We start from the raw sequence: 24985 nt of genomic DNA on the forward strand, positions 1-24985 counted from the left end.
CCTTGCCTCAGCCTCTGGGGTTTAAAGGTCTGTTACTGCCAGCCTTAGCTAACACATGTTTTTCAATCTTTATTTTTCTGGTTACTGGCATCACACCAAGCTCCTGCATGCTGAGCATGTATCTGTTCTACCTCTGACCACTCCCCAGCCCATATACAGCTTACTGAATGCCCCAATGTAGCTAGTCTTTACTACTGGGTTCTTTTTTCCCCATCCTTTATTCCCCACCCCAGTTTCACCCCATATCACTAGATTGGAGAGAAGGATAAAGGGGAGGGAGAGGAAGAGAGAGAGAGAGAGAGAGAGAGAGAGATCTTTCTCTCTGGATCCCTGAACCTAATATCTTTCTTTTTGTTTCTTCTTTGTGCAGGACTATTAACAAGTCACAACCAATACATCCCTCAATGATCCACATCCACTCACCCCACCTATAGGGGTCCTAGCATTTATATACCCTCTGAAAAGTTCTCAGAATTCCATTCCAAACATCACACAATCACAGAAACTATCTGTAGTTTGCAAAATCACGCCTCTGCTAGAGCATGAGACAAATCATAGTCATCTGCTTCAAAGCATCCCCACACTGGGGATTAAAATGAAAGCGTATTCATATCTATAAATCAGAAAACACACACACACACACACACACACACTTAAAGAAACCAGGATTCCAGAATTCTCCCTACATCCTAGAACGCCAGGATGTTAGTTGCAATTTGTGGCTCTGGGTATGTCACCGATACCACTGACGCCCTGCTTTTTCATCTTTCCCTTTGAAGGAGTCTTATTTATCTCAGGATGGTCTTCAACTCACTGTGTAGCTGAGGATGGCCTTCAGCTTCTGATTCTCCTGTTTCTATCTCCTGAGTGCTGGGATTATCAACTGAACCACATCACTAACCCTGATATTGTATCTTGTTGATTTTAAAACAAGGCTCCCCAGATAAGGCACTCTTCTCCTATATTTCCATGGATATTTTGCCATTGAGCTAGAGGCAGTGAAAGAGAAAGGTTGAGACCTATCTCCTGCTGTCTGGTTAGGGCTTTCTGGTCTACCCTCAGCTCATACAGCTGCTTTTGCTGGTTATGCCACTGAGGTGATCCAAACCCATGTATTTCACTACAGTCAGACAGTCCTCCATTTGACACATACCAGGAAGTGTCTTTAGGATTACTGTAATCTCTGTGCTGTGGAAAGACCATGGGTTTCCCACCCAGTTTTCAATGGAAGAACACAGGGCATCCAGGTGCCGCTGTGAGACTGGAAGCTGAGCCACATAGAAGCCCCAGATTATATACTGTGTGTGTTTTATTGATGGCTGTGGGCCTGTTGGTTCAACACCCACCCAAGAGCTATCACAGAGAAGGGGATGGTGCTGGGACACGGTAAAGGAAGGGGTGAGCTCTGACACCCAGTGCTCTGCTCTTTTAGGTCCAGCTTAGTCACCTATCTTGGTCTGAGAGGCAGGAAGTGGCTGAGTTGGATCTGAAGCTATGTCTGTCCTGTTCATGAGCCACCAGCTTATCATTTACTTATCATTTATCACTTACAATTCATCAAGTTGCCCTTGCTGAATTTTCAAGCCTGAGGAATCAGTGTGCAACACACCACCACAGGGCTTGTAGCTTAAGGTCACAGGGCTGGGTTAACTTAGTTCTAGACATAAGGCATCCAAGCTGGGCTGTCAGGGCTTTGCTCTCACAGTGTCTCTAAGGAATCCAGTTCCTGGATATTTCTAGCTTCTCAGAGAGGCAGTTCACCCTCCTCCCTCACTGATCTACTTGATGACCTACCTGTAGCCTGTCTTTGGCTACTCCATGGGTTCTTTTCTCTTCCATGCTTCTCTACCTTTTAACTCCCTAACACTCAATATGAGAGAAAAAAGGATAGAGAGGGAAAGAATAAAGTCAGGGTTGGAAAGGGGAAAACGTTATTGTTAGACTATTTCCTGCTGATTGGAGGTGTTAAGTTCCTTGTTTGATCTTCACTGTCAAGATAGCTAACTTCTTCATTTTTTTTTTAAAAAAAGATTTTATTTATTTATTATACACAAGTACACTGTAGCTGTCTTCTGACACACCAGAAGAGGGTGTCAGATCTCATTACAGATGGTTGTGAGCCACCATGTGGTTGCTGGGATTTGAACTCAGGACCTTTGGAAGAGCAGTCAGTGCTCTTAACTGCTGAGCCATCTCAACAGCCCCTTCTTCATGTTTTTTCTTGGTACACGACTGCCTAACAAACTGTGACCAACAGCAACCAATATCCAACCAACAACCCACTCAGCCTTTGGGGGCCCTAGCATTTATATACCCTCTGAAAAGTCCCCAGAAATCCAAACATCACAAATTCCCAGAAACTATCTGCAGCTGGCAAAATCATATCCCTGCCACAGCACAAGGCAAATCATAGTCAGCTGCTGTGGACAGTTGGTATTTTTTTTTTTTTTTTTTTTTTTGTTTTTCGAGACAGGGTTTCTCTGTGTAGCCCTGACTGTCCTGGAACTCACTCTGGGAGTTCCAGGCTGGCCTCGAACTCAGAAATCTGCCTGCCTCTGCCTCCCAAGTGCTGGGATTACAGGGGCAATTTTTTAATGAAACCAAAACCCCAAATTTGTCTTTACAATGACTTTTGGTTCGTCAGCCATCTCTCTCTCTTTCGTCCTTTAAAATTTTTTTATTTGCATGTGTGTGTGTGTGTGTGTGCAGCAGACCAAGGAGGCCGGAAGAGTGCATCAGATCTCCTGGAGCAGGAGTTACAGGCGGTTGTGAATGCCCGATCTGATCTGGGTGTTGAGAACCAAGCTTGGGTCCTCCAGAAGACCAGCAAGTCCCCTTACTCTGAGCCATCTCTTTGACCCCCCTCTTAGTTGGCTCTTACAAAGAGACTGTGATTATTCATATCAGGGGCACCCAAATAATCCAGGACCCTTAACTGAATCATATCTGAAATGTCCCCTTTGGCCATATCAGATTACATACTCATGAGTTAGAACTGGGTGTCACTGATGGTGGGGATGGCTTTATTGTACCCGCTACACGTCTGTCTGCCTTCCTTCCCTGCCCAGAGGAAAAGCACCAATGTCTATCTTTTGTGCTTGGTGAGGGTTAAGTGAGAGAATTCAGGTCTGGGCGCAGGGTCTGTAGCTCAGATGGCCCAGCACATACAAAGCCCCAGGTTTTGCTCCTCAGCATGGAGTGTAATCCTGCATTTGGGAGTTGGAGGCAGGGGGATCAGAAGTTCCATGGTGTCCTGTAGCCCAGACTGGCCTCTAGCTCCCTCTGCAGCTCAGGATGACTTCTGATTCTTGCCTCTCTCGCCTAGGTTCTGGGATTCCATGCCTGTCTACACTACCACATCCTGTTTCATTTATTCATCTTTGAAACAGGGTCTTGCTACATAGCTCTAGCTGTTCTAAGGCTCCCTGTGTAGCTGAGTCTGGTCTCAAATTAACAGCAATCCTCCTGCTTCAGTTTCTCCAGTGTTGGGATTACATGCCACACTACTATCTGGCTGGCAGGTTTATCTTCTAGAGGAGAGACACAGAAGTGGTCATGGATAGAAAGCAGTAACACCAGGTAAGCATAAGAAAGTTATAAAACTACCCAAACCCCGTGCCCCAGGCACTGGGCCTGACATCCCAACTTCCATAGAAATGGTTTTTGATTTTTTTCCTGGGCCTAGTTGAGTGGCCTTGGAAAAGGGTATGAATCCTTTCAGTCCCTGTTTTCTTTTTTTTTTTTCTTTTTTTTTTTTTTTTTTAACAGAGCTGAGGACCGAACCCAGGGCCTTGCGCTTGCTAGGCAAGCGCTCTACCACTGAGCTAAATCCCCAACCCCCCCCCCCTCTGTTTTCTTACCTGTTAATTGGAACAATAAATGCTTCAGGATTGGCATTAAATCAGACAAGCCCAGCCCACTAACACAGGGCACAGTAGCAGCTGGGATTTAGTTTCTTCAGAAAAATGTCTAAGATGCTTGTGGTCGTACACTTTTCTTTTCTTTCTTTTTTTTTTTTTTTTTTTTTTTTTTTGATTTTTTTGAGACAGGGTTTCTCTGTATAGCCCTGGCTGTCCTGGAACTCACTCTGTAGACCAGGCTGGCCTCGAACTCAGAAATCTGCCTGCCTCTGCCTCCCAGAGTGCTGGGGTTACAGGCGTGCGCCACCACGGCCCGGCCCGGCCCTACACTTTTGAGTAACAAAACCTAGAGCCTCCTTTATAGAAACGGCAAGTTCTACGCCAACTATTGCACAACTAATAGTTACATCACCAACTTTTTTTTTTTTCCGAGACAGGGTCTCTCTGTGTAGCCCTGTTTTTTGTTTTTGTTTTTGTTTTTTTTTTTAAATTAATGTTCTTGTTTCTTGAATTTTATTTTAAATTGTCGGGGTATCTGGAATAAGTAAGGAGAACTCTCAGAAGGTACCTAGCAGTGCACAGGTAACCTCCCAGGGAGCCATTTGCTCTCCCAGACCTTTTGTTTTGCATCCACACGAATACACACCCAAGTGGGGTAATTTACATCATCTTAAACAACAGGGGGGAAGTTCTATACTGTGCACTTGTTATGGAAGGGAAGCCTTGCTATGGAATTGAGCAATGTGCCATTTCTGCGTGTTTCCCCCTTGATTCATCAGACAAGATACTCTATCAGGTCGGGGCTGTCCGGCTGTCCGGAGGTCTGGCCAGAAGCTCTGCAGCTCTAGGGGTGGTGGGGGGCAGGATCCAGGTTCAGTCCCTCTTCTGAGCCCTCCCTCACTTTTAGGTCTGAATCCCCTGCCTTCTAGGGTGCTGAGTCCTCCCCATTCCTCCCACCCCTTTGCATTCTCACCCCTGGGGTCCCCTCCCAGTCTATCTTGGCTTCTTCCGAGCCCCTCCCCCACCCATCGAGAAGGCCCTCTCCACGGTGGGGGTGGTCTTCAGCCAGATCCACACTCCATTGGGGTCCCTCTTCACCAGGAGGAGCCTCTCTCCATGAAGATCCCTCTGAACTGGGACCCCCCATCTCCACCCATGTATCTTGCCACTGGGAGTCTCCCTCCAGTTCCTTTACGTTTTCTCTGTTTGAGCCGTCCTGTCCTCTCCATTGTAGCCCCTTTGCACCAGGGCTTCCTCCTTCCCCAGGTCCCTCTCCACCCAGGCCCCTTCTCCATCAAGGTCCCTCTCAGGCCCCTTTTCCATCAAGGTCTTTCTATTTAGGCCTTCTCCACCTAGGCCTCCTCTCCACGGAAGCCACTTGTCCATCAAGGTCCCTCTCCACCGCGTCCCCTCTCCTGCCGAGCGTCCTCTCCATCTAGGTCCCTCCCTTCCGCAGCCCCTCTCACCGCGGCCCAGCTCGCTCCCTGCGCTCCCCCTCCTTCTCTCCCCCTCCCTCCTCCCTCCCGGGACTGGGGCGGCGCAGCAGGGGGCGCTGCGCGGGCCACCGTGCGGGCGGCGGGCGGGGGCGGCGCGGAGGCGGAGGCGGCGGCGGTGGGGGGCGGGGAGCCGAGCGCGGGCGGGAGGCGGCGGCGAGCCACAGCGCCGAGGCTCCAGCGAGCGCCGAGGAGCGGGAGGAGGAGGAGGAGGAGGAGGAGGCAGGAGCGCAGAGCGCCGAGCCCCGCGCCGCCGCCGCGCAATCCGCCGCCATCCGCCGCCCCCGCGCCCGGCCGCCGCCCGACCGCCATCGCCCGGGCCCGTCGCGCGCGGACGCAGACCAGGTGGGCCGGGGCCGGGGCCGGGGTTGTGCTTTGTCTCCACGGCGGTGCGCTGCGGCGGGCGCGGGGCTGCGGCCTGGGCGGCCTGCTCGGCGCTCCCCAGCTCGCCATTGTTGTGTCTTCACGGCCAGGGCGGGAGGGAGGACGGCGGGCCGGGCGGGGTTGGGCAAGGCTCGCGGTCGGGATCGAGCCCGAAGGCTCTCCTGCGCCCGGGGACGGCGGCCTCGGCGGCCGGGGCGAGGGACGCGGGACCCCGAGGCCGTGCGGAACCGCAGGCCGAGCGCCGCCCCGGCTCGGGTGGGTTCGGCTGCGGGAAGCGGGGTGGTGTTTTCTCGGCACCCGGAGCCGCTGCTAAAAACGTTTAATAATAAACAGGATGTCGCTGCTCGGGGCCTGCCAGATTGGTTTTTGTTTTTTGTTTTTTTTGTTTTTCCTTCGTCTACCTTTTAAGAGAGAAATGCAGACCTATTGAGATGGTGGGCCTCTCTGGAGAGGCTCTGCCTGCACAAAAGTGGACACTGCTGCCTTCCTTTCTTCTTTGTAAATATCGTGGGGGGAGATGAAACACACTGTTAGGCAAGAATAGGTGTCACCCCCCTCCCCCCCCAGGCAGTGGTGAGCTTGAAGGAAGTGGGAGAAGGGGGGCGCCGATGCTCTCCGGAGTGTGTCATTTGCTAAATGGCTGCCTGGGAGAAACCTTTATAAAAGCTGTCTTTTTGCAGGATAGTTAAATTTCACACACGGATTTTCTTTCCTGGAAAGGTTAGCGTGTATTTCGGTGTGTTGTCTGTTTGCTTTGTGTGTCTCACTTGGGTTTTCAGTTCGACTGTCTGAAACCTCAGCGTCCTTTCTCGGCAGTACAACTGCAGGGGCTTGCATTGTATGTAATGTCTGCACCGTCGTGGTGCAAGCTGGGACCTGAGGGGGACAGGCTGTGGAGTGGGATGCTTGCAGTCACCACCTCCAAACCGAGGGACTCCTCGGCCTTCTCTGGCGGAGAGGCATGACTTGGCATGCCGTCGGTGCTCTGTAGTTACTCTGTGCTGTCAACCCAGGACAGAAGGCTGGCCACTTGTGTCATCCATGCTGGGGCATGCCACAGGTGCTGGTTTGAAGTGGGAGCATTGGGGAAGGGATTCAAAACATTGGGTGAGGTAGGACTTCTGGAAGCTCCAGGCCAGCCTGGGCTACATAGTGAAAACCCAACAAAATACCCACATTTTTAGGTACTTTGGTCAGTGCTGGGCCTCTGTTGGGAGTCAGCGTAGTAAGGAGTTTGTAGCCCTTGTAGAGCACGAGGTTGTCTAGAGGGTAGCTGGCTTTCGGTGGGCTGGAACTGTACAGGATGGATAAGAGAAGAGACAGGAGCTCGGGAGTCTTGACTCTGGAAGGGAACTGCCCTCTTGGGGATGGGCAAAATTATCTTGGGGGAGCCTTCAGCTTGTTCAGGCAAGTGTGCCTCTTGGAGCCCTGTTCAGGTCCTCTTGAGTGGCTTTACCCAAGTCTCTGAGCCCCAGCCCTTGCATCTATAAAATGGGAATAATAAGATCTCTGGTGTATCTCAGTGGGAGCCTCAGGTAAGGTTCACAGCAGAGCGTTTCTGTCCTGGGAAGGTGGTAGATGTGTACATTCTCGAAGGTTCCTTGGTTTTGCAGGTTCCTTCTAATTCCTGACCTTTCCTCCTGTTGTCCCTTGTGGAATTGGGGACACCCCCCCTGCAAATGCTGTGACCAGCAGATTGTTTCTGGGCTGACTTAAAGGTCCAGGGAGCTCAGCTAGATGCTGCCGCTAAGGGGAGACCATGAAAGGGCTTCAGAGAATTAATGGGGAGACAGATATTGGTCTCAGTCTGAGTGATGACTGAGGCCTAGCTTTCCTCTTGGACAGCCCTGGTTTACCTGCTGGTCTCCAGTTGGATAGACAGTGACTTGCAGTCTGGGAGGAAGGTGTGTGTGTGTGTGTGTGTGGCTTCATTTGCCTTAATCATTTGCTGAGTTTTAAGGCACGTCCATGTCCCCCCCAGGCCTTTTTATAAGCCTGCCATCTGGCGCTCCTTACTGTCTGGTCTTCCTCACCAGTCTGCTCCTGGCCTGCCTATGGCTGGTGGATTAGGGAAGGTTGAAGTCTACTGTCCCTGGCCCCAGGATTTTAATTCCTGGGGAGTTGCGGCATTGGTGCTGCTTGTGTGAGGCCTGTTCACACCCTTCCCACTCTTCCTGGCCTGGCGAGGGTGAGGGAAGGGAAATCCCGGGCACTGAGAGTCAAAAGCCTTGGGAGAGTGGAGTTTCTGGACTGGCCGGTCAGAACTGGTCCCTGAGCCTTGGGCTCTGCTCAGCCAACCTCCATCCTGTTTGAATTTCGACTCTCTCCCACCTACCCCCTTCCCGTTTCTTTTTCTCAGATTGTTTTATTGTTTTTTAAAAGCGTTTTCTTCCCCCTTTGCCTTACATGGAGTACCAGCTCGCGGCTAATGGCTGTGGGTTGGTTCCATCTCCCATTGTTCTAGCGTTTAAGATTGATCATTTCGGGGTTAGTTTCTATTTCAAACCAGAATAGGCTGGGAGGACCAGAGCTTGCATTTCTAAATTCCATAATGAGGCTTCTCCACTGTCAAATGTTCAGATCGAGTTACAGGCCAGCAGGTATTAATAGGACCTGTCCGTAACAGGTCTGAAGACTGTACGGGTTTTTTTTTTTTTTCTCTTAAAAAGGAAAAAAGAAAAGAACACTGCAGACAGACGTCGGTTGTTTTGTTTGCTTTTGAAACGAGTATGTATGTATACAAAGGCAGGGCGAAGTAAGTTTAAGACTTTTTTCCGAATTATAGTCGATTGGATTTACCGGGTGTGTCTCTGCTTGTGTCCCTTGGTACTCCAATGGTGGTCCCAGGGCAGCCTGTGGGACTTGTTGACTCTACATTTCTATCCTCTGGTTCCTCGGGGTCAAACTCAGCTTGTCAGGCTTGGCCACAGTCACCCTTACTCCTGAGCCTTTGGCCTCTATTATTATCATTATTTGGGTTTGGATAGACTTGGGAAGGTTGGGATGGGGCCACGCAGGGCTGGTGGTGCTGGGAGCTGCGGGGAGAGATAGGTGGTTAGCCTCGGTCAGCCTCCCCGAGCCGGGATGTTGGTTGTTTACGCCGAGCCTTCAGATTGCACAGGGGCCTTTGCATCCTCACCTGGGAGCCGGCCACCAGGGCCTCAGCACCGGTGACACTGCTGTTTACCCAGGCGGGCCTGTGGGGATCTGTGCTCCACAAGGGTGTTTGCCTCCGGGACTTGTGGGAGCTTTGTTTTCTGCTGTGCTTTTTCGCCTTCTGTTACAGTCTTTCCAGAACTTCATGGATTCTGTAGATGCTGGTGTGTGGAGCATCTCGTGGCAGAAGTGGGTGGCCATGCGGGTGACATCCACCTCCAGGGACTACTGTCTGGGCGTGTGTGTCTTTGTGACCCCTTCCTAGCCAGCCTTTGTCCTTCCTCTCTGACCATTGGCCTTCTTCCTCTGGGAGAAGCCCTGCCATTGTGCAAGGACCTTTAAAATAATGTTTCCAAACCCTTAGTAATCCTTGAAGAAAAAAACACTAGAAAACACTGACAAGGATTACCAAGAAAACACAGATACAACTCACCTTCCCCACCCACCAGACTGGAGAGAACAGCCGTGAGCGCCCTGGCGTCTCTACAACCGAACATTCTATATGCGTGCACTGCGCATGGCTGACAACTTGGTGTCTCCGGTGAATGTTGTGTTTCATGTGTCTGCTGATTTATTTAATCTTGCAATTTACTAGGCAATCAGGTTGTTGTTGTTGTTACCTGTCTTTTCTCCTCTGAGGACATTTCTGTCCTTTTTGTTTGTTTGTTTTTTGTTTTTTGGATTTGGTTTATTTTGAGACAGGGTTTCTCTGTATAGCCCTGGCTGTCCTGGAACTCACTCTGTAGACCAGGCTGGCCTCGAACTCAGAAATCCGCCAGCCTCTGCCTCCCAAGTGCTGGGATTACAGGCGTGCGCCACCACTCCTGGCTCTGTCCTGATTTTTACTCCGGCTATCTTCTTTCCCACCGTGGGATCCCTAAGGTTGAAGACTGTGAGGTCTGTTCTGTTTTTCTTTTGAAATTTCGTCTTTTGAGACAGGGTTTCTCTGTGTAGCCCTAGCTGTCCTGGAACATGTTCTGTAGACCAGCTCAGGCTGCAAACTCAGAGATTTGTCCTCTTCTCCTTCCCAAGAAGATGCTCGCCACTACATTGAGTGCTTCTGAAGTTTTCAGTCCGGTCTGTTACCTTCTTCTTTCATGATGAGCGTGAAATGGTTCCTGTTTCTGGGTGGTTCTGTCTGGATCAGGGTCTTTTTATTTTTTAAGATTTATTTTTATTACTTTAATGTTTATCTGTGTGCATGTGCACATATGGGTGACAGAAGGGTGTTGGGCGCGTTGGAGCTGGAATTACAGGTGATTATTAGCCTGATGTGTCTGCTAGGAGCCCAGAAAATAACTGATCTTCATGCTTCTCCATCTCTCCAGTCCCTGGTTCAAGGTCGTCATCACATGCTAGAGTGAGTGTAGACAAGTCGCTTGCCTCAAACCCCTCAGTCCTTCTGGAGGTAGTGGGTACCCTGCAGGAAGCCCCTCCCAAGAGAGACTTTGGGGGAACGCCCCAATCTGTAATCACTTCTTTTTTTGATGTGTGCAGATCAAAGGCATGAGCCACCACCCCAGCCAGAGGGTGGGTGGCCTCTTTCTTTCTGAGACAGAATCTCTGTAGCCTTCCATGGGGCCTGCAATACACCTTGTAGGCCAGACTGGCCTCAAACTCACAGGGGGGAGGGGCGTAGAGAGGCCTGCTTCTGCCTCTTGTGTGCTGGTGACTAGTGGGCCACACTGGTTTGGCCCTGTGACCCAGGCTGGCCCTTCCTTGGTGATCCTGCCTCCAACCGAGACCCCAGTCTGTGCTGTCCTCCCGGTCTGCTTTTCCTTGTCACTTGTTTCCAGTTTGTAAATAAAGTTTTAGAAAGACCTTTTACTTTAATTTGTGTGTGCATGTGTGCCGTGTACATGTACCTGCGCACGTGCACATGCATGCTTGTGGGGCGTTGAGGTTAAATTTCATGTCTTCCTGGATCACCCTTCCCCCTCAAATGAGGCCTGGTCTCACTTGAACCCAGAACTCACTGCCTGCTGCCTCCTGTGTGCACTGGATTGCAGGATGCCCACCTGACCTTTATGGGGTGCTGGGCATTTGAATCCTGGGTCTCGGGCTTGTAAAGCAGCCACCTGACCCCTCTGGGAACCTTGTAAGTGGGACCACCCACCCACCCACCATTCCTCGAGCCCTTACTAGCATGCCCCCAAGGCTAGGTCCGTGTTGTGGTAAGTTCCAGAGCTTCCTGAGGCTGAGGCAGGAATTTGTGGATAGTCTGAGCTGCAGAGCCAGACCTTATCTTAAAAAACAAACAGGGCTGGCTGATGGCTCAGCAGGTAAAGGTGCAAGCCATGTGACCATGCCAGCCGGATGGCCTGATGGCCTGAGGTTCCTTCCTTGGAATCCAAATTAAGCAGGAGAGAACTGAGCCTCAGTAGTTGTCCTCTGACCTCCACACACAAGAAATGGCAGTCCTGTCCCACATCCCATCAATGTTCACACACTGTTTTGCATACACATATTTGCTACATTTTCTTCATCCATCCGTCTGTCTGCCCGTCCATCCACCCACCCACTCATCCACCCATCCATCTGTAGATGACAGCTAGTAAGCACAGCTGTTTTTAATCTGTGGGACTTGTTTACACCAGTGTGAGCTGTTCCTGTGTCAGTGTGCTCCCAGGGTCCCCTGTAAGAGGAATAAACCCACTCTAGAGTTGTGTAAGAGGGTCTCACAAGAGGCCACCAGCGTTGGCTTCAGTCAGCCTGGGAAGCTGGGAGTGGTGCTCTGGAGTTTGTGGCCGAGTTGAAATAAGTGCCCTCTTGGAAGCAGGACGCCGAGGCCTGGGTGATGAAAACGGGTTCTACATTGAAATCAGAAACTGCAGATCCTTGGAGAGCGCCCATGCTTTTCAGGGTACTGAGGCCCTTTTGAATATGGGTATTCTGTAAGTGCCCAGCCTCCCAGCATGCCTTGGGCCGTGCTTTTGTACCAATGAAGGGATGGAAGAAGGGGCTGTGGCCAACACCCTTACCCAGGTCCCTTTGTGCCTTTTTGGGCAGGTGGTGTTTACAGACAGTTCAGAGTTTAAAGAACAGCTCTGTTCCCACAAGGACAGAAAATACAGGCCTGACTGGGAGGGGCTAGGTCCCTCCTGCCTGGGCGACCTGTCTGTGGGACTGAAGGCGCTTAGTGTTTAGAGTCATTAGGGAGAGCAGGGGGTTGTTTTGAGACACAGTACGACATTTTCTGGTGTTTGTTTTCTTGGCAAATTAATTTAAAAAGTACGTATGTATATACAATACCAATTTACACAGAAGGGAAAGGGGGTGCACAAAGAGGAGTACAGACGTGCCCCCACCCCCACCCCCACCCCCCATCTCCACCTCCTGGCGGAAGCACTGTTTACACTTGGCCGTGTTTATCCTACCAGACTCAGTATACCAGTAAATGTAGGCTTAAAGGGCTTAGGGAAGGGCTGTTTCAGAAAACAGACTGGGGGTGGGGGAGGGGTATGGGGGTGGGGAAGGGGTGCGGGAGCGGGGTGCCACTGAGGGGCTGGGGAACAGTTTAAGTTTAGATCAACAATGGGGTCACCTGTCCGGATCATAGGGTGCATTTTCAAACATACTGAGGGGTTCTCCTTACTTAATAGAAACAGATATGACTTATTCTTAATATTTTAGACATAATGCGTATTAGTTTTAAAAAATGTGCAAATGTATAGAAAACAAAATAAAATAGCTCAGTCATCTAAAAATAGCTCAGTCCCACGGCCCTGCTATTCCCAGTAGACTTATTTATTTATTTTGAAAGGTTTCGCTGGCTGGCCTGGGACTGGCTTTTCATACAGGTTACCCTCAGCTCACAGAGGTCCGCCCCCCTCCACCTCCTGAGTGCAGGGAGTAAAGGCATGAGCCACCATGCCCAGCTTAATAAACGTATTAACAGGCGTGGTGACATGAGCCTTTAATCTCAGCACTCAGCAGGCAAAAGTAAAAGTTGTTTTAAAAAGCTTTACTTAAAAATTGTAAAACGTATAATGAAGAAAAGCAGGGCCAGCCCAGTGTAATCTTGGTGCTTGGGAAGTGGAGGCAGGAGGATTGCTATTCAAGGCTAACCTATGTTACATAATCAAGCTTGATAGCTCACACCTTTGACACCAGCACTGGAGAGGCAGGGGGATCTCTTGAGTTCCAGGCCAGCCATGGCTACGTAGTGAGATCCTGTCTCAGAAGTTGTGTGTGTGTGTGTATGTGTGTTCACGTGTGTGTGTGTGTGTGCGTGCAAGCAAGCATACACGTGGGAGTGTGCCATGGTACGTATGGAGGTCAGAGGACAGCTTTCTCTTCAGAAGTGTGGCGTGCAGTAAGAAGTCGGTAAGGATCTTTGCAGACTCTGTTGTTGAGCAGGGTTTGGTTAAGAATCTTTGCTTGCCCCTTATGCAGGCATTTGTTTGTGTTTGACGGGAGGTGTGAGGGGGCGCTCTCTGTGCACGGCGCTTGGAGGTTGTGACCTGCTGGTCTGTGTGTCAGCTGATTTGCTGATGTGAGTCTGTAGTGCAGGGCCGTGGCAGAGGCTGCTCTGGTCTGTCAGGTAAGGCCCCGTCGAGGGTGGGTGGGACACAGGGTCAGTTGGATTTTGTTATGGACTACTGAGCTAATCCTTGGTGTTAACTCTGGCCCTTCCTTCCCGGCCTGGTTCAGAGGCTGCCCCCTTTGGAGAGTTCTGTGGCCCTTTGGTGGTGTGCAGTCGCCAGTGGAAGAATGCTTCGATGCTGAGCCTCCTTCCATCTCCTACAATGGCTGCTGCGTAGATTCCCCCCAACTCCTTTTTAATTTTTACCAAGATGATTGCACATTTGTGTATTGTGTGAGTAGGCGAGCATGCCGCTGTGCATGTGGAGGTTAGAGGTCGGTTCCCTCCTCCGGGGATTGAGCTTGAATTGTCAGGTTCGGCAGCAAGTGCCTTTCCTCGCTGAGCCATCTCGCTGGCCCGTTTTTTTAAAAATACCTTCTTTTTTTGAGTCAGGGTCTCGTGTCATGTAGGTAGGCCTTTAGCTCACTAGCACGCTGAGGGTGCTCTTGGCTTGGCCTTACTACACCTACACCGCAGAGTAAATAACTAAGATCAGCAGGAGAGGCGTGGCCTGTGGTTGTCAGGCGTCTGGGAAGGGGTGGACTCTAGGCTGCTGCGTGCCCGGAGGAGGCCGTTTGTACTTAAGTGCTGTCATCCCTGTGTGTTTCTGTGAACTCAAACCTAGGAGTTTACTGCAGGAGAGGTGTGGCCGCCACCCCACCTGCTGCCCTCTGGGGTGACCTGCTGTGGGGTCCACTGCCTTCAAGTCCATAGGTTAACACTGAGCTGGTCACCTGGGGCAGTTCTTTTGTCTTTTTACTGCTCTGACTGCTTGCAGAACGCTGTAGTGCACTAGACCTTCATAGAGTGGAGGAGATCCAAAAGGCCGTGCATGTAAACCTTTGTAAGGTACCTGGCACGAGGCAGGCAGGCTCGCAATAAACAGGAGAGCTATTAATGGCCCTGAACTCAGCTCTCAAGGAGGGCCTAGGGGTTTGGAGCAGGCAGGCTGTACGCCTGGGACTCTTTTGTTTACTAGACGCTGAGGCTTCTAATTGCACTAACCTCGGCTGCAGACCCAGAGCCAAGCCCTGCCTTCTCCTCTGGCAGCTCTGCCCTCCCGGCCAGCCCTGGCCTTCCCATCTCCAAGAACTCCAGCCCATCTTTTCCACCCAGTGACATGTCTGCTTGCTGCTGCTGCCCTTCGTGGAGCCTTTTCTCTGGGGGAGGGAGTGAAGGCAGGTGGGGGGGCTCTGCAGTCAGCTGACCACAGTTCTCACTTGGTTTCCAGCGAAGAGAAGTCCCCTCAACTACCTGCTGTAGGACTGAACACATTTGTTTGGTTTTTCGAGACAGGGTTTCTCTGTGTAGCCCTGACTGTCCTGGAACTCACTCTGTAGACCAGGCTGGCCTCAAACTCAGAAATCTGCCTGCCTCTGCCTCCCAAGTACTGGGATTAAAGGCGTGCGACACCACTGTCCAGTTGATCTCTTAGTTATTAGAGACTCAGTTCGTTCTCTCTCTCTCTCTCTCTCTCTCTCTCTCTCTCTCTCTTCTTTCTTTCTTTCTTTCTTTCTTTCTTTCTTTCTTTCTTTCTTTCTTTCTTTCTTTCTTTCTTTCTTTCTTTCTTTCTAGTACATCATTGCTCTCTTCAGACACACCAGAAGAGGGCATTGGATCTCATTACAGATGGTTGTGAGCCACCATGTGGTTGCTGGGAATTGAACTCAGGACCTCTGGAAGAGCAGTCAGTGCTCTTAACCGCTGAGCCATCTCTCCAGCCCCTGAGGTGCAGTTTCTTTAGCTGCTCAGTGTGGATGCAGCCTCTCATGTCACCGACTGTCATATCGCACTGCCATGCATATTGACGCAGTGGCTGGACACACTGGAGCAGGGTGGCGGACCTGGTCTGTCAGCAATGGTATATGGTACGGGTTCTGCATTTATTTACCTCACTGAGACACCCCCAAATCATGGCATCTGTGAACATCCAAACCTGCTGCAAAAATCTAAAGCCTTGCATAATGCGGGCAGAAGAAGATGAAAGCCATGGCTCCCACCCCTCCCCCGCTGGCCTCTCTTCCCCCCACCCAGAGGACGCTTGTCCTGAGAACAGCCCCCAGCAAGGCTGCTCTTGCTACAAGGGCTCCGCGCCTCTGACACCCGGCATGCTGCCTTCATGTAGAAGGCCCGGTGGGACGCCTCCTTTGGGAAGAGCCCTCTGCGCGGCCTCGCACATCCTGGATGAATCATGGTGCTGGGCTGGCCAAGTTCACTGGGAACAAAGAGTCGATTTAATTAGCAGATGAGTTCTGCTCTCCTGAGATGTCAGGGCTCACCATTTGATGCTGACATTCGAGGCCCCAGGGAGCTGGGACTGGGTGGACCAAGCTGCTGAGATGTCTCTGGTTAGGATAAGATTTTATAGGTAGACAGGTGTGCTGAGCGTTCTGTTTGTGTGGTACATGTCTGTGGGTGAATGCTGTGATTTTTTTTTTTTTTTTAAATTTTTGGTTTTTCAAGATAGGGTTTCTCTATGTGGCCCTGTCTGTCCTGGAACTCTCTATAGATCAGGCTGCCCTCAAACTCAGAAACTTGCCTCTGCCTCCCCAACGTTGGGATTAGAGGTGTGTGCTGTGGTTCTTTTTTTCATATTTATTTTTGTTTTATGTGTATGACTCTTTTGCCTGCATGTGTGTACCACATGCATGCAGTCCCCAAGGAGGCCAGAAGGGGAGTGTTGGATTCTCCTGGGGATGGTTTTACAGAAAGCTGTTAGCTGCCTTGTGGGTGCTGGGAATCGAACCTAGGTCCTCTGCAAGATCAGCCAGTGCCCTTAACTGTTAAGGTGTCTCCATCCCTTGGCTGTGATACTTCTTTGAATAAGTTCATGTGGTATTTGCAGGATCATAGGTTTCTGACCTGCAAGTGTCCTTGGGCTATACCTGGCTCTTCCTTTAGTTTTCTCCTTCCTTGTTCCTTCTGACCTGGTCTTGTCTGATGGGGGCCCAGTGGCCATCACTGCCCTGCCTTTTTTCTAAGACATGGGGAAGAATTAGTGGTTTTCCTGTAGTAGAACCTTCCTGAGACCAACTCAGCACTTTATCTTTAGAATTCAACCTTTATTTTCCTCAGAGAAGGCAGGCAGGCCTTGTGGGGGCTGCTTCCTCTTTGTAAACAGTCCTCTGGAGAGGTATGTGGCTCTAAAGTAGGGGAGGGAGGGGGTTGCCATCTTGGCTGTGAGGACAGCAACCTCCACAGTTCTTTATGGGTGAAGCCTCAAGTCAGGGAAGCTTAAAATGGCCTGTTGGGAAAGGGGATTTAAAAATGTTTAAGTCTCATTGTGAAACCTTGGCGGGATTCAAACTCAAAGCAGTCCTCCTTGGTTCTGCCTCCCTAGGACTGAGATTGCAGGTCTGTGTCTCCACTTCTGGCCCCGTGGGGCTTCTCTGGCAGCCATCATTACTAGCTTCCACTTCCTTCAGCAGTCCAGGGTGCAGAAAGAAAGTGGAGTTTGCTTTGCCTTGAGTGGACTGTGCTTTGCACCATCGCAAGCACAGTGGGCTTCCACCGGCCTCCACACTGGCCTCCTGCCTGCTTTCCAGTTCTCTGAACACTAGCTAGGAAATGTGGTAAACACATACTGGTCTAAGTGGATGCAGTGTGGTGGCTGATCACGCTCTCAGCAGGTGGCACGGCAGGTAGAGGTGCTGGCCTCTAGAGGCAGCACTGGGACTGAGTGAGATCCCAGGGTCTGCATGATGGACCGATGGACAGACAGGCAGATGGATGGGCGGGCGGGTAGGTGGGTGGAAGGAGGGAGGGATGGATGGATGGATGGATGGATGGATGGATGGAAGGAAGGAAGGATTGGATGGATGGATGAATGGATGATAGGAGAGCCAATTCCTACAGGTTGTCCTGATCTACACACCCACACACAGCCACATACCAAAATATCAAATGAAAAATAATAAAAATTATTGTGGGTTTTTTTTTTTTGGAGACAAGGTCTCGATGTGTGTGTATCCCTGCTTGGTCTGAAACTCACTGCGTAGTCCAGGCTAGGCAGGGACTAGAGATGCTCCTGCCTCTGCCGCGTGAATGCTGGGATTATGGTGTGTGCTACCATCCTGCTGTTTTACAAGAAGAAAAAAATAAGTGACAAAATATTTGTTTTTGTTCTTGGGATCAAACCTAGGTCTGGTGGCCTGGATGGTAGATAAGTGACCCTCCTCTGAGCCACACCCTAGCCCTGGCTGCAGCTTTTGTTCTACAGATTATCCTTCCTCTGGAGTCCCCTCATAATAGCCTGTGGTCCTCTGAGAAATGGTGGTCTAGGGTCAGCGGGCCAAGGCTCTTACAGAAGTGAGCAGAGGAGTGGCGCAGAGAGATGTCTCCCTGGCTGGAACAGCCCGATCTCAGCAACACAGGTCCCTCTGATAAAAAGCACAGCCCTGGTGGGGGCCCCAGGACCACTCAGAGCTGGCTGCACTCTGGACAGTGGTGGTCATTCCCACTGGGACACGGTTGTCTTGTCCAGCATATCCTCAGTGGATCTGTGTTGGATTCACCTGGGTTCATGATTTTCAGTTTCCTGAGTCTGGTGTCTGTGGGGATCGGAGGAGGGTGCTGGGTCCTGTGGGACTGGAGTCACAGAGGGATACGGGCTACCATGTGGATACTGGAAACTGAACCCGGGGCCCCCACAAGAGCCACAAGCTGGGAACCACTGAGCCATCTCCCCAGTGCCTCCTTTTCCTGACTTTTTAATATTGGTTTCGTGACATAGTTCATCCTGTGGTGGGGTTTTACCATCTGAAGTCACAGCATGTCCTCTGAGTTCACATGTATTTTTTTTATTTTAATCTTTGTTGTGTAATGTCCTGGCTTGATTTGTGGCATTTTCTAGGTCTTCTTCAGGCTATGGTTTTGATTTTGATTTTGTTTAGTCTTAGTTGGATTTTGCTTTTCTTGTGTGTGTGTGTGTGTATGTGTGTGTGTGTGTGTGTGTGTGTGTGGTGGTGGGGCTCACGGAGCCCTGAGGGCAGTCGGTCCCTGGATGTCCTGGAGCTGGAGTTAACCGGTGGCTGTGAGCTGCCCCTATGGGTGCTGGGAACCAGGTTCTGGTCTAGCCTGCTGAGTTGTCTCTCCAGAATACCTCCTCCTTTCAGTGGTTTATGAGAAAGGGGGCAGAGGTATAGTCAGACAGGCCACCCCAGTCACCCCCTAACACCCCTCTTCGCCTTCTGAGTTTAGGATTACAGGTGTGATTAACGTGCCAGGTTGTTTAAGTTCTGTAGTTTAAAATCTTTTGGGGGGCTGTTTGTTTGTTGAAAGGAGGAGTCTGTCCTGCGTAGCCCTCTGTGGCATGAAACTCATGTAAACCAGGCAGGCCTTGAACTTGGTGTGGGTCTGTCTGACGTGTGTAGGCTGAACATCATCCTGCCTGCATCTCCCTGCCCCCCAAATCAAGTTTTTGGACTTACTGAGCTTTGTTTTCTTTCCTTTTTTGACAATGTCTTGCTGTGTAGCCCAGGGTAGCTTGGAACTAATAGCAATCCTGCTGCCTTAGCCTCCTAAGTGCTAGGGTCATAGGCATGGACCACCAAAACTGGCTTCCTTTTTCACTATTTTAAGCTCTGTGGACAGAGATTTTGTTTTTCTGGTTTTTGGACTTTCCCTTCAAAGCTCTACAAACTCCTTTCTGAGTACATCTGCCTTCTGCCTCCGGGAGCTGGCAGCTTCCTTGCACCTATTTTCGTGGGCTTTGTGTGCCAAACTGTGGAAATTTATGTATCTTTTTCTCTTGTGTTTATGATTTTTATTTTAAAATTGCGCTGCATGTTCACATCCATGTCAGGTGCGTCCTTTTGTGTGTGGATTGTCCTAGACCTGTGCAGAGAAGCTCTCTGCTTTTGACCTGTCTCTCATCCAGCATTACATCGTGGGCTTGGTCCACATTGCCTTGAGTCTGTTTGTTCTCACTGCTGAAGAGTGAGCAGTGTTTACCCACTGTAGGGGTGATGGGCATCTGGCCTACTTCCGTTTAGATCACGAGGCATCAACAGTCTCGGCTTCAGTGCACGCGCCTGTGTGTTCTGTCAGTCACAGGCGGGGTGTGGCGGCGATACCCAGCCCCAATCCAGTTGTGGCTTGGTTAGCACAGCACCCGAGGTGCCCAGAGCTGCCATGGCCCCACAGGGTCTCCGGTGTGGTCCTGAGAGGGCGTAATTTCTGCCTAAACTGACCTCCAGATTCGTGTAATTCCAGGAACAATCCCAGAAGCCTCTTCTTGTTGGCATTTGTTTGGAAATATATAAACCGGCTGGGCAGTGGTGAGGCACGCCTTAAATCACGGCACTTGGGAGGCAGAGGCAGGTGGATTTCCAAGTTGGAGGACAGCTAGGGCTGCACAGAGGAACCTTGTCTCGAAAACACCAAAGGGGGGGGGGGAGGAGAAATATACAAACCTATTTCTTTTTTTTTTTTGGGGGGGGGGGGATTTGGTTCCAGGACAGCCCTGGCTGTCCTGGAACTCACTCTGTAGACCAGGCTGGCCTTGAACTCAGAAATCTGCCTGCCTCTGCCTCCCAGAGTGCTGGGATTACAGGCGTGCGCCACCACTGCCCAGCTTACAAACCGATTTCTTAAATTTTTTGAAAATGAAAAAGTCAAAAATAATAAGGGCATTCCTGAAGAACAGAGGTGAGGGCTGTTGTCCCCACAGGTATGGGGACGCCGTGAGAGCCACAGTAATGGAGGTAGTGACGTACAGACAGAAGGGACGGCCAGCGGCTGAAGGACAAGAATGTCTAGAAACAGACGCTGCTTCAGCTAATCCGACTCTGCTGGCGAGCTTCCTGCCACAGAACACATACATACCTGTGGTAACTTAGCGTAATAAGGACGAAGGTTTATTTTGGTCTGTAGTTGTGCAGCTTCCGGTCCATGGCTGGCTGGCCCTGTGACAAGGCTGCACATGTTGATAGGAGCGTGTGACGCTCAGCTCCTTACCAACCAGGGGGTAATAAGAAAGGAAAGCCAGCCGTGGCGCACGCCTGTGGTCCCAGCGCTCAGGAGACAGGCAGGCTGTTCTGTGAGTGTGAGTGTGAGGCCAGCCCTACTTGAGGGTCTCAGCAGCGCCTGCACTGCCACCTTGGGGTTGGGGGAGGGGAGGGGCAGGCTAGGCTTTGACTTGCAACCTTGAGTGGCTTTTTTGTTTGTTTGTTTGGTTGGTTTGGTGTTTTGGTTTTTTTTGAGACAGGGTTTCTCTGTGTAGCCCTGGCTGTCCTGGAACTCCCTCTGTAGACCAGGCTGGCCTTCAACTTAGAAATCCACCTGCCTCTGCCTCCCAAGGGCTGGGATTAAAGGAGTGCACCATCACGCCAGGTCCCGTGAGTGACTTTTGAGATCAGTAGTCTCACACCTGGAGCCTCTGTCCTGGTCTTGGCTGGGCTCTTCCCCTACAGACTGCTACCTTCTCAGGTGACCTGTGGCTGTCATTTTGGGGCATCTTTGCCTGTCTCTTCGAGCCCTTATTTCCCTGTTCCTAACGGTGTCATCTTCTGAAACTGAGGCATTGAAAGACAACCACTATCCTAAATTATGAGGCCGTTTTTCACTAAGTCAAGTCCATTAAGTTTCACTAAGTTAAGCATTGGGATTCGCTGGTCCAGTGGTTCTATCTCTTAGGTCTCAGCTGTCTTACCACTGAAAACAGGGTACTGAGTTAGCCATTGGTGGGCTGGAAGGAATAGCCTGGTGGCGTTGGCTGCCTTGTTTGGTGGCAGGGTGGTACTCGGAGGGGTGAGGGAACCTGAGTCCTTGCTTATGAGTCAGAAAGGCTTTTTTCCTCTTCCATACATTTTCGTATCGCCTGCTTGCCGTTAGAGTCTAGGTCTGTATTAGTGACCTCGCCGTGCTGCAGGTAAAGCAAGAGGACACGTTTATTTTGGCCCCCAGTTCAAGGGTGATGCAAGGCAGTTGTGGTGGTAACGTGACTGTAGCCATGAAGAAGAGCGTGAGGTGAATTCTGCTATTCAGTTCTTCAGCTCAGGACACCCCCTCCCCCTCGGGGGATGCTGCCACCCTGATCTAGAAGCTCCCTCAGACACGCCCAGAGGCTGGTCTCCATGGTGACTCTGGCTGGAAACTGTCACGGGTTGGGAGTCCTTGCTTCCTTTCATTCTAAAGGGCCCTTCTGGGGTGGAGGCAGCCTCGAGAATACACGTATGTTCTTACCTGTTCTCCTGGCGGCTCCCTGCGTCCTTTCTGTGTCCTGCTTTAGTCTCTGGTTTCTCAACTCTGGGAATTTTTCTTGAATTTTTAATTTTATAATTTCTTCCTTGATTTAATGTGAGGCGGGGGAGAGGGTGGGGGAGAGAGAGAGAGAGTTTATTGTGTTCTGCTGGAGCACACTTATGCCTGGCTGAGATGTGGAGAGAGGACACAGGGTGTGGTAGCCCCTCCTGGTTTCTCTTGCTTAGCTTCCTTTTTGCTTAGTACCCTTTCCTGTCCCCATGCCCTTTGACCTCTCTTAGCCAGTTTACTCAGTTGGGAATGGCAGGTGCATTCCTGGGCTACTTCGATTCAGAGGCAGCTACCACTTCCTGGCATCCCAGGGTGTTCCTTCTGAGTAACAGGACGGCCCCTCTACAGCCCTCATATCTTGTAGCCTGTCAGCCTGTCGCCACCGAGATTGCCCCTGGATTTCGGTTCTTTCTCCTGTTCATCTGGGAGAGTTCCAGGAGAGTGTGTGGTCCTTCAGCAGAATACCCTGGGTGTCTGGACGGCTGCTCTGAGTCCAGCCGATGGGACTGATGGCCATTTGAGATGAGTGCACGCCTGTGTGTGACACAGCAACCAGAGTACTTGGTGAACTAGTCTCTCCGATGCCTCTGCAGCGCTGCGGCTCTGTCCAGCTGGTCCCAGCCTCCTCACAGTGCCTGCCCACCCCTCTGAGTCCCGTGTGGCAGCAGTCGAGGCCTTCTGTAGCACAGGTTCTGCGTCCATTCGGGGTTTGGCATGTCACCTGGTGTGGCCGTGAGGTAGCCATCTGTCCCGCCTCGGCTCCGGGGCTCCTCTGAGCCCTGTTTTGGCGGAGAGGCCTCTGCTGGGAGTTTGTCCCCTGCCTGAGGCTCCACTTCATCTTTGTGGCATGGAATTCCCAGAGGAGCGGGTTGTTACTGGGGTGACGCACTTCTGGGTCTGCCTTTCTGCGCCGCGTTGGGTTGAACTGAGGCGTCAGGGCCTGTGTGGCAGACACAGGACTGCTTTCTCCCAGGCTGGAGAAAGTTGCTTCCTGCCTGAGGCCCACAACCTCATTCCTGTTTGCCCAAATTCCAGCTTGCTGCAGGTGACGTCATCCACAGAGAGGCCTTGGGTGTAAACAGTCGCAGCTGGACGCCTCAGAGACTGCTGCAGTTGGCAGCGGTGGCGCGAGCGGCCCTCTGCTTGTCTGGCTCTCTAGTTTCATCTTAAAATTTCCCATGTACACATACACACAAATAGCAAATCTATTTAGAACTTGGGTACAATGCTGTGAGAGTTTTGTGGGTAATATATTTTTCCTCTTTTTAAAATTATTTTTAAATTTTTTTTCTTTTTTTAAATTAATTTATCCTTTCATATATTATATCCAGACCACAGTTATATATCCTCCGCTCCCACACCTTCTCTGCCTCCCAGCTTATCAACTAATCATCCATATCAAGTTGTAAAGATTAGGCACCTCCCCTCATATTAGGGGTAGACAGGGCAGTCAATCAAATAGGAGGACAAGGGTCCTAAAAGGAGGCAGAGGGTCAGAAATGCCCTCGTTCTCTCTGTTAGGCACCACACAAAAACACCAAGCTACACAACGTACAGATGGTCTAGGTTAGACCCATGTAGGTTCCCTGATAACCATTCAGTCTCAGCCCCTGTGAGTTCAGGTTTGGTGATTTGATTTTTGAAACAGGACATTGTCCCTGGTTTCCTCTGTAGCCCTGGCTGTCTTGGAACTCACTCTGTAGACCAGGCTGGCCTCGAACTCACAGAGATCTGCCTGCTCTGCCTCCTAAGTGCCGGGACTAAAGGCGTGCACCATCACTGCCCTTATGTTCTTATTTTTTGAGATAGATGTGCACTCTGCAGTCCTAGCTAGCCTGGACTTGTTGGTCTTGAACTCAGAGATCTGTCAAGTGCTGGGATTGAAGACATGATCCATTATTCCAAACCCATGATTTTGTTTTTGTTTTTTGTTTTTTTTAAAAAGTTAGCTGGGCTGTGGTGTCGCACGCCTGTAATCCCAGCACTCTGGGAGGCAGAGGCAGGCGGATTTCTGAGTTCGAGGCCAGCCTGGTCTACAGAGTGAGTTCCAGGACAGCCAGGGCTACACAGAGAAACCCTGTCTTGAAAAAACCAACTCCAAAAAACCAAAAACCAAACCAAAACAAAAAGTTGTTGCTGCTGTGCAGGAATGATCCTTGGGGTCTTGTGTGTTCTACACAAGCTTTCTACCTCTGAGCTACATACCCCTCGTTGACTCTTCCAGTGCGGACCTAAACCATAGTAGACCAGAGAGCAAAAGCTTGCCGCAGGCGAGTCACATCATGGCAGGCAGGTGTTTCCGAGAGTCCAGGTGGCCTTGCTGGAGATGAGAGATGAGGCCATGAATCTGGGAGGGGTGTGTGTGTGTGTGTGTGTGTGTGTGAGTGTGTGTGTGTGTGTGTGAGAGAGAGAGAGAGAGAGAGAGAGAGAGAGAGAGAGAGAGAGAGAGAGAGAGAGAGACCTGTTTATATGATGTATTCATTCAATTGTGTGGGTATCTGCTGTGCCTCGCTGTGAAAAGCCAGGAGCATGTTGCGTTCGTGTTCTGTCGCGCTCTACCTTAGTGCCTTGAGTGGGGCTCAGCCTGAGACGGGCATTTTGGACAGGCTGGCTGGTTAGTGAGCTTCCTAGTGCTGGGACTGCAGGCTTGTACAACCATGCTTTGATTTTTACATGAGTGCTGGGGACAGCACACACATGCTTGGGGACTGACTCTAAAGCTCTATCAAGAGTGCAAAAAGAGAAGATGCTATGGAAAGACAACCATGCAGCGCTGGGAAGCACCCATGCGCATTGTCCCTGGTTTCCTGATGATGCGGGAGCCTTGGAACTGGGGCAGTTTGGTGGTGATTAAAGTGTGCTCACAGTGGACTGCTGATCTCAAGAGAGTTTTCTGAGAATTACAGTACACAGTCTTCTGAAGGCTCAGACAGGCCGGCCCACAGGTCCTGTACAATCACAACTCGTTTCTCCTAATTTCTGAGGGTGTACACCAGTGTGGAGACAGGTCTCCAGTGTATGGAGGAGCAGGTCTGGTCTGTCCAGCACAGTAGGAGCCCCAGGGTGGGCAGAAGCTGTCTCGGGAAAGCTCAGGCCTCACTGGCTATACAAGAGGCTCAGAGATGGGAGCTGCTGTGCTTCCAGGGTAGGCACTGGCCAGCCAGGTAGAGAGCAGGGAAACAGCCCCGGGGCATCTGTTCTAAGCCTGGGTCATGGGGTCTCACTGAAATGCCACGCCTTCCTGCTTCAGCCTT

The 24985-nt window shown here is 50.8% G+C and overlaps 2 protein-coding genes across 9 annotated transcripts in view; one reads left to right on the forward strand and one right to left on the reverse strand.

Annotated features, from left to right (window-relative positions):
• Positions 1 to 5322: 5322 nt before the first annotated feature.
• Positions 5323 to 24985, reverse strand: part of LOC127684043 (REST corepressor 2-like) — a 33083-nt gene continuing 13420 nt past the window's right edge. The window contains exon 4 of the mRNA XM_052181010.1: positions 5323 to 5698. Within this exon, the coding sequence (XP_052036970.1) occupies positions 5323 to 5698 (376 nt within the window). The remainder of the gene's footprint in view (positions 5699 to 24985) is intronic.
• Positions 5573 to 24985, forward strand: part of Prrc2b (proline rich coiled-coil 2B) — an 84782-nt gene continuing 65369 nt past the window's right edge. For 4 of the 8 annotated variants that reach the window (XM_052182147.1, XM_052182149.1, XM_052182150.1 and 1 more), the window contains exon 1: positions 5574 to 5698. The gene's annotated coding sequence lies outside the window, so the exon portion shown is untranslated. Of the gene's footprint in view, positions 5699 to 6399; positions 6458 to 24985 lie in introns of those variants that run through there. The other 4 variants (XM_052182152.1, XM_052182154.1, XM_052182155.1 and 1 more) reach the window with 4 other exon arrangements.

The sequence above is a fragment of the Apodemus sylvaticus genome, chromosome 5 (genome assembly GCF_947179515.1).
Source record: "Apodemus sylvaticus chromosome 5, mApoSyl1.1, whole genome shotgun sequence".
NCBI lineage: Eukaryota > Metazoa > Chordata > Mammalia > Rodentia > Muridae > Apodemus > Apodemus sylvaticus.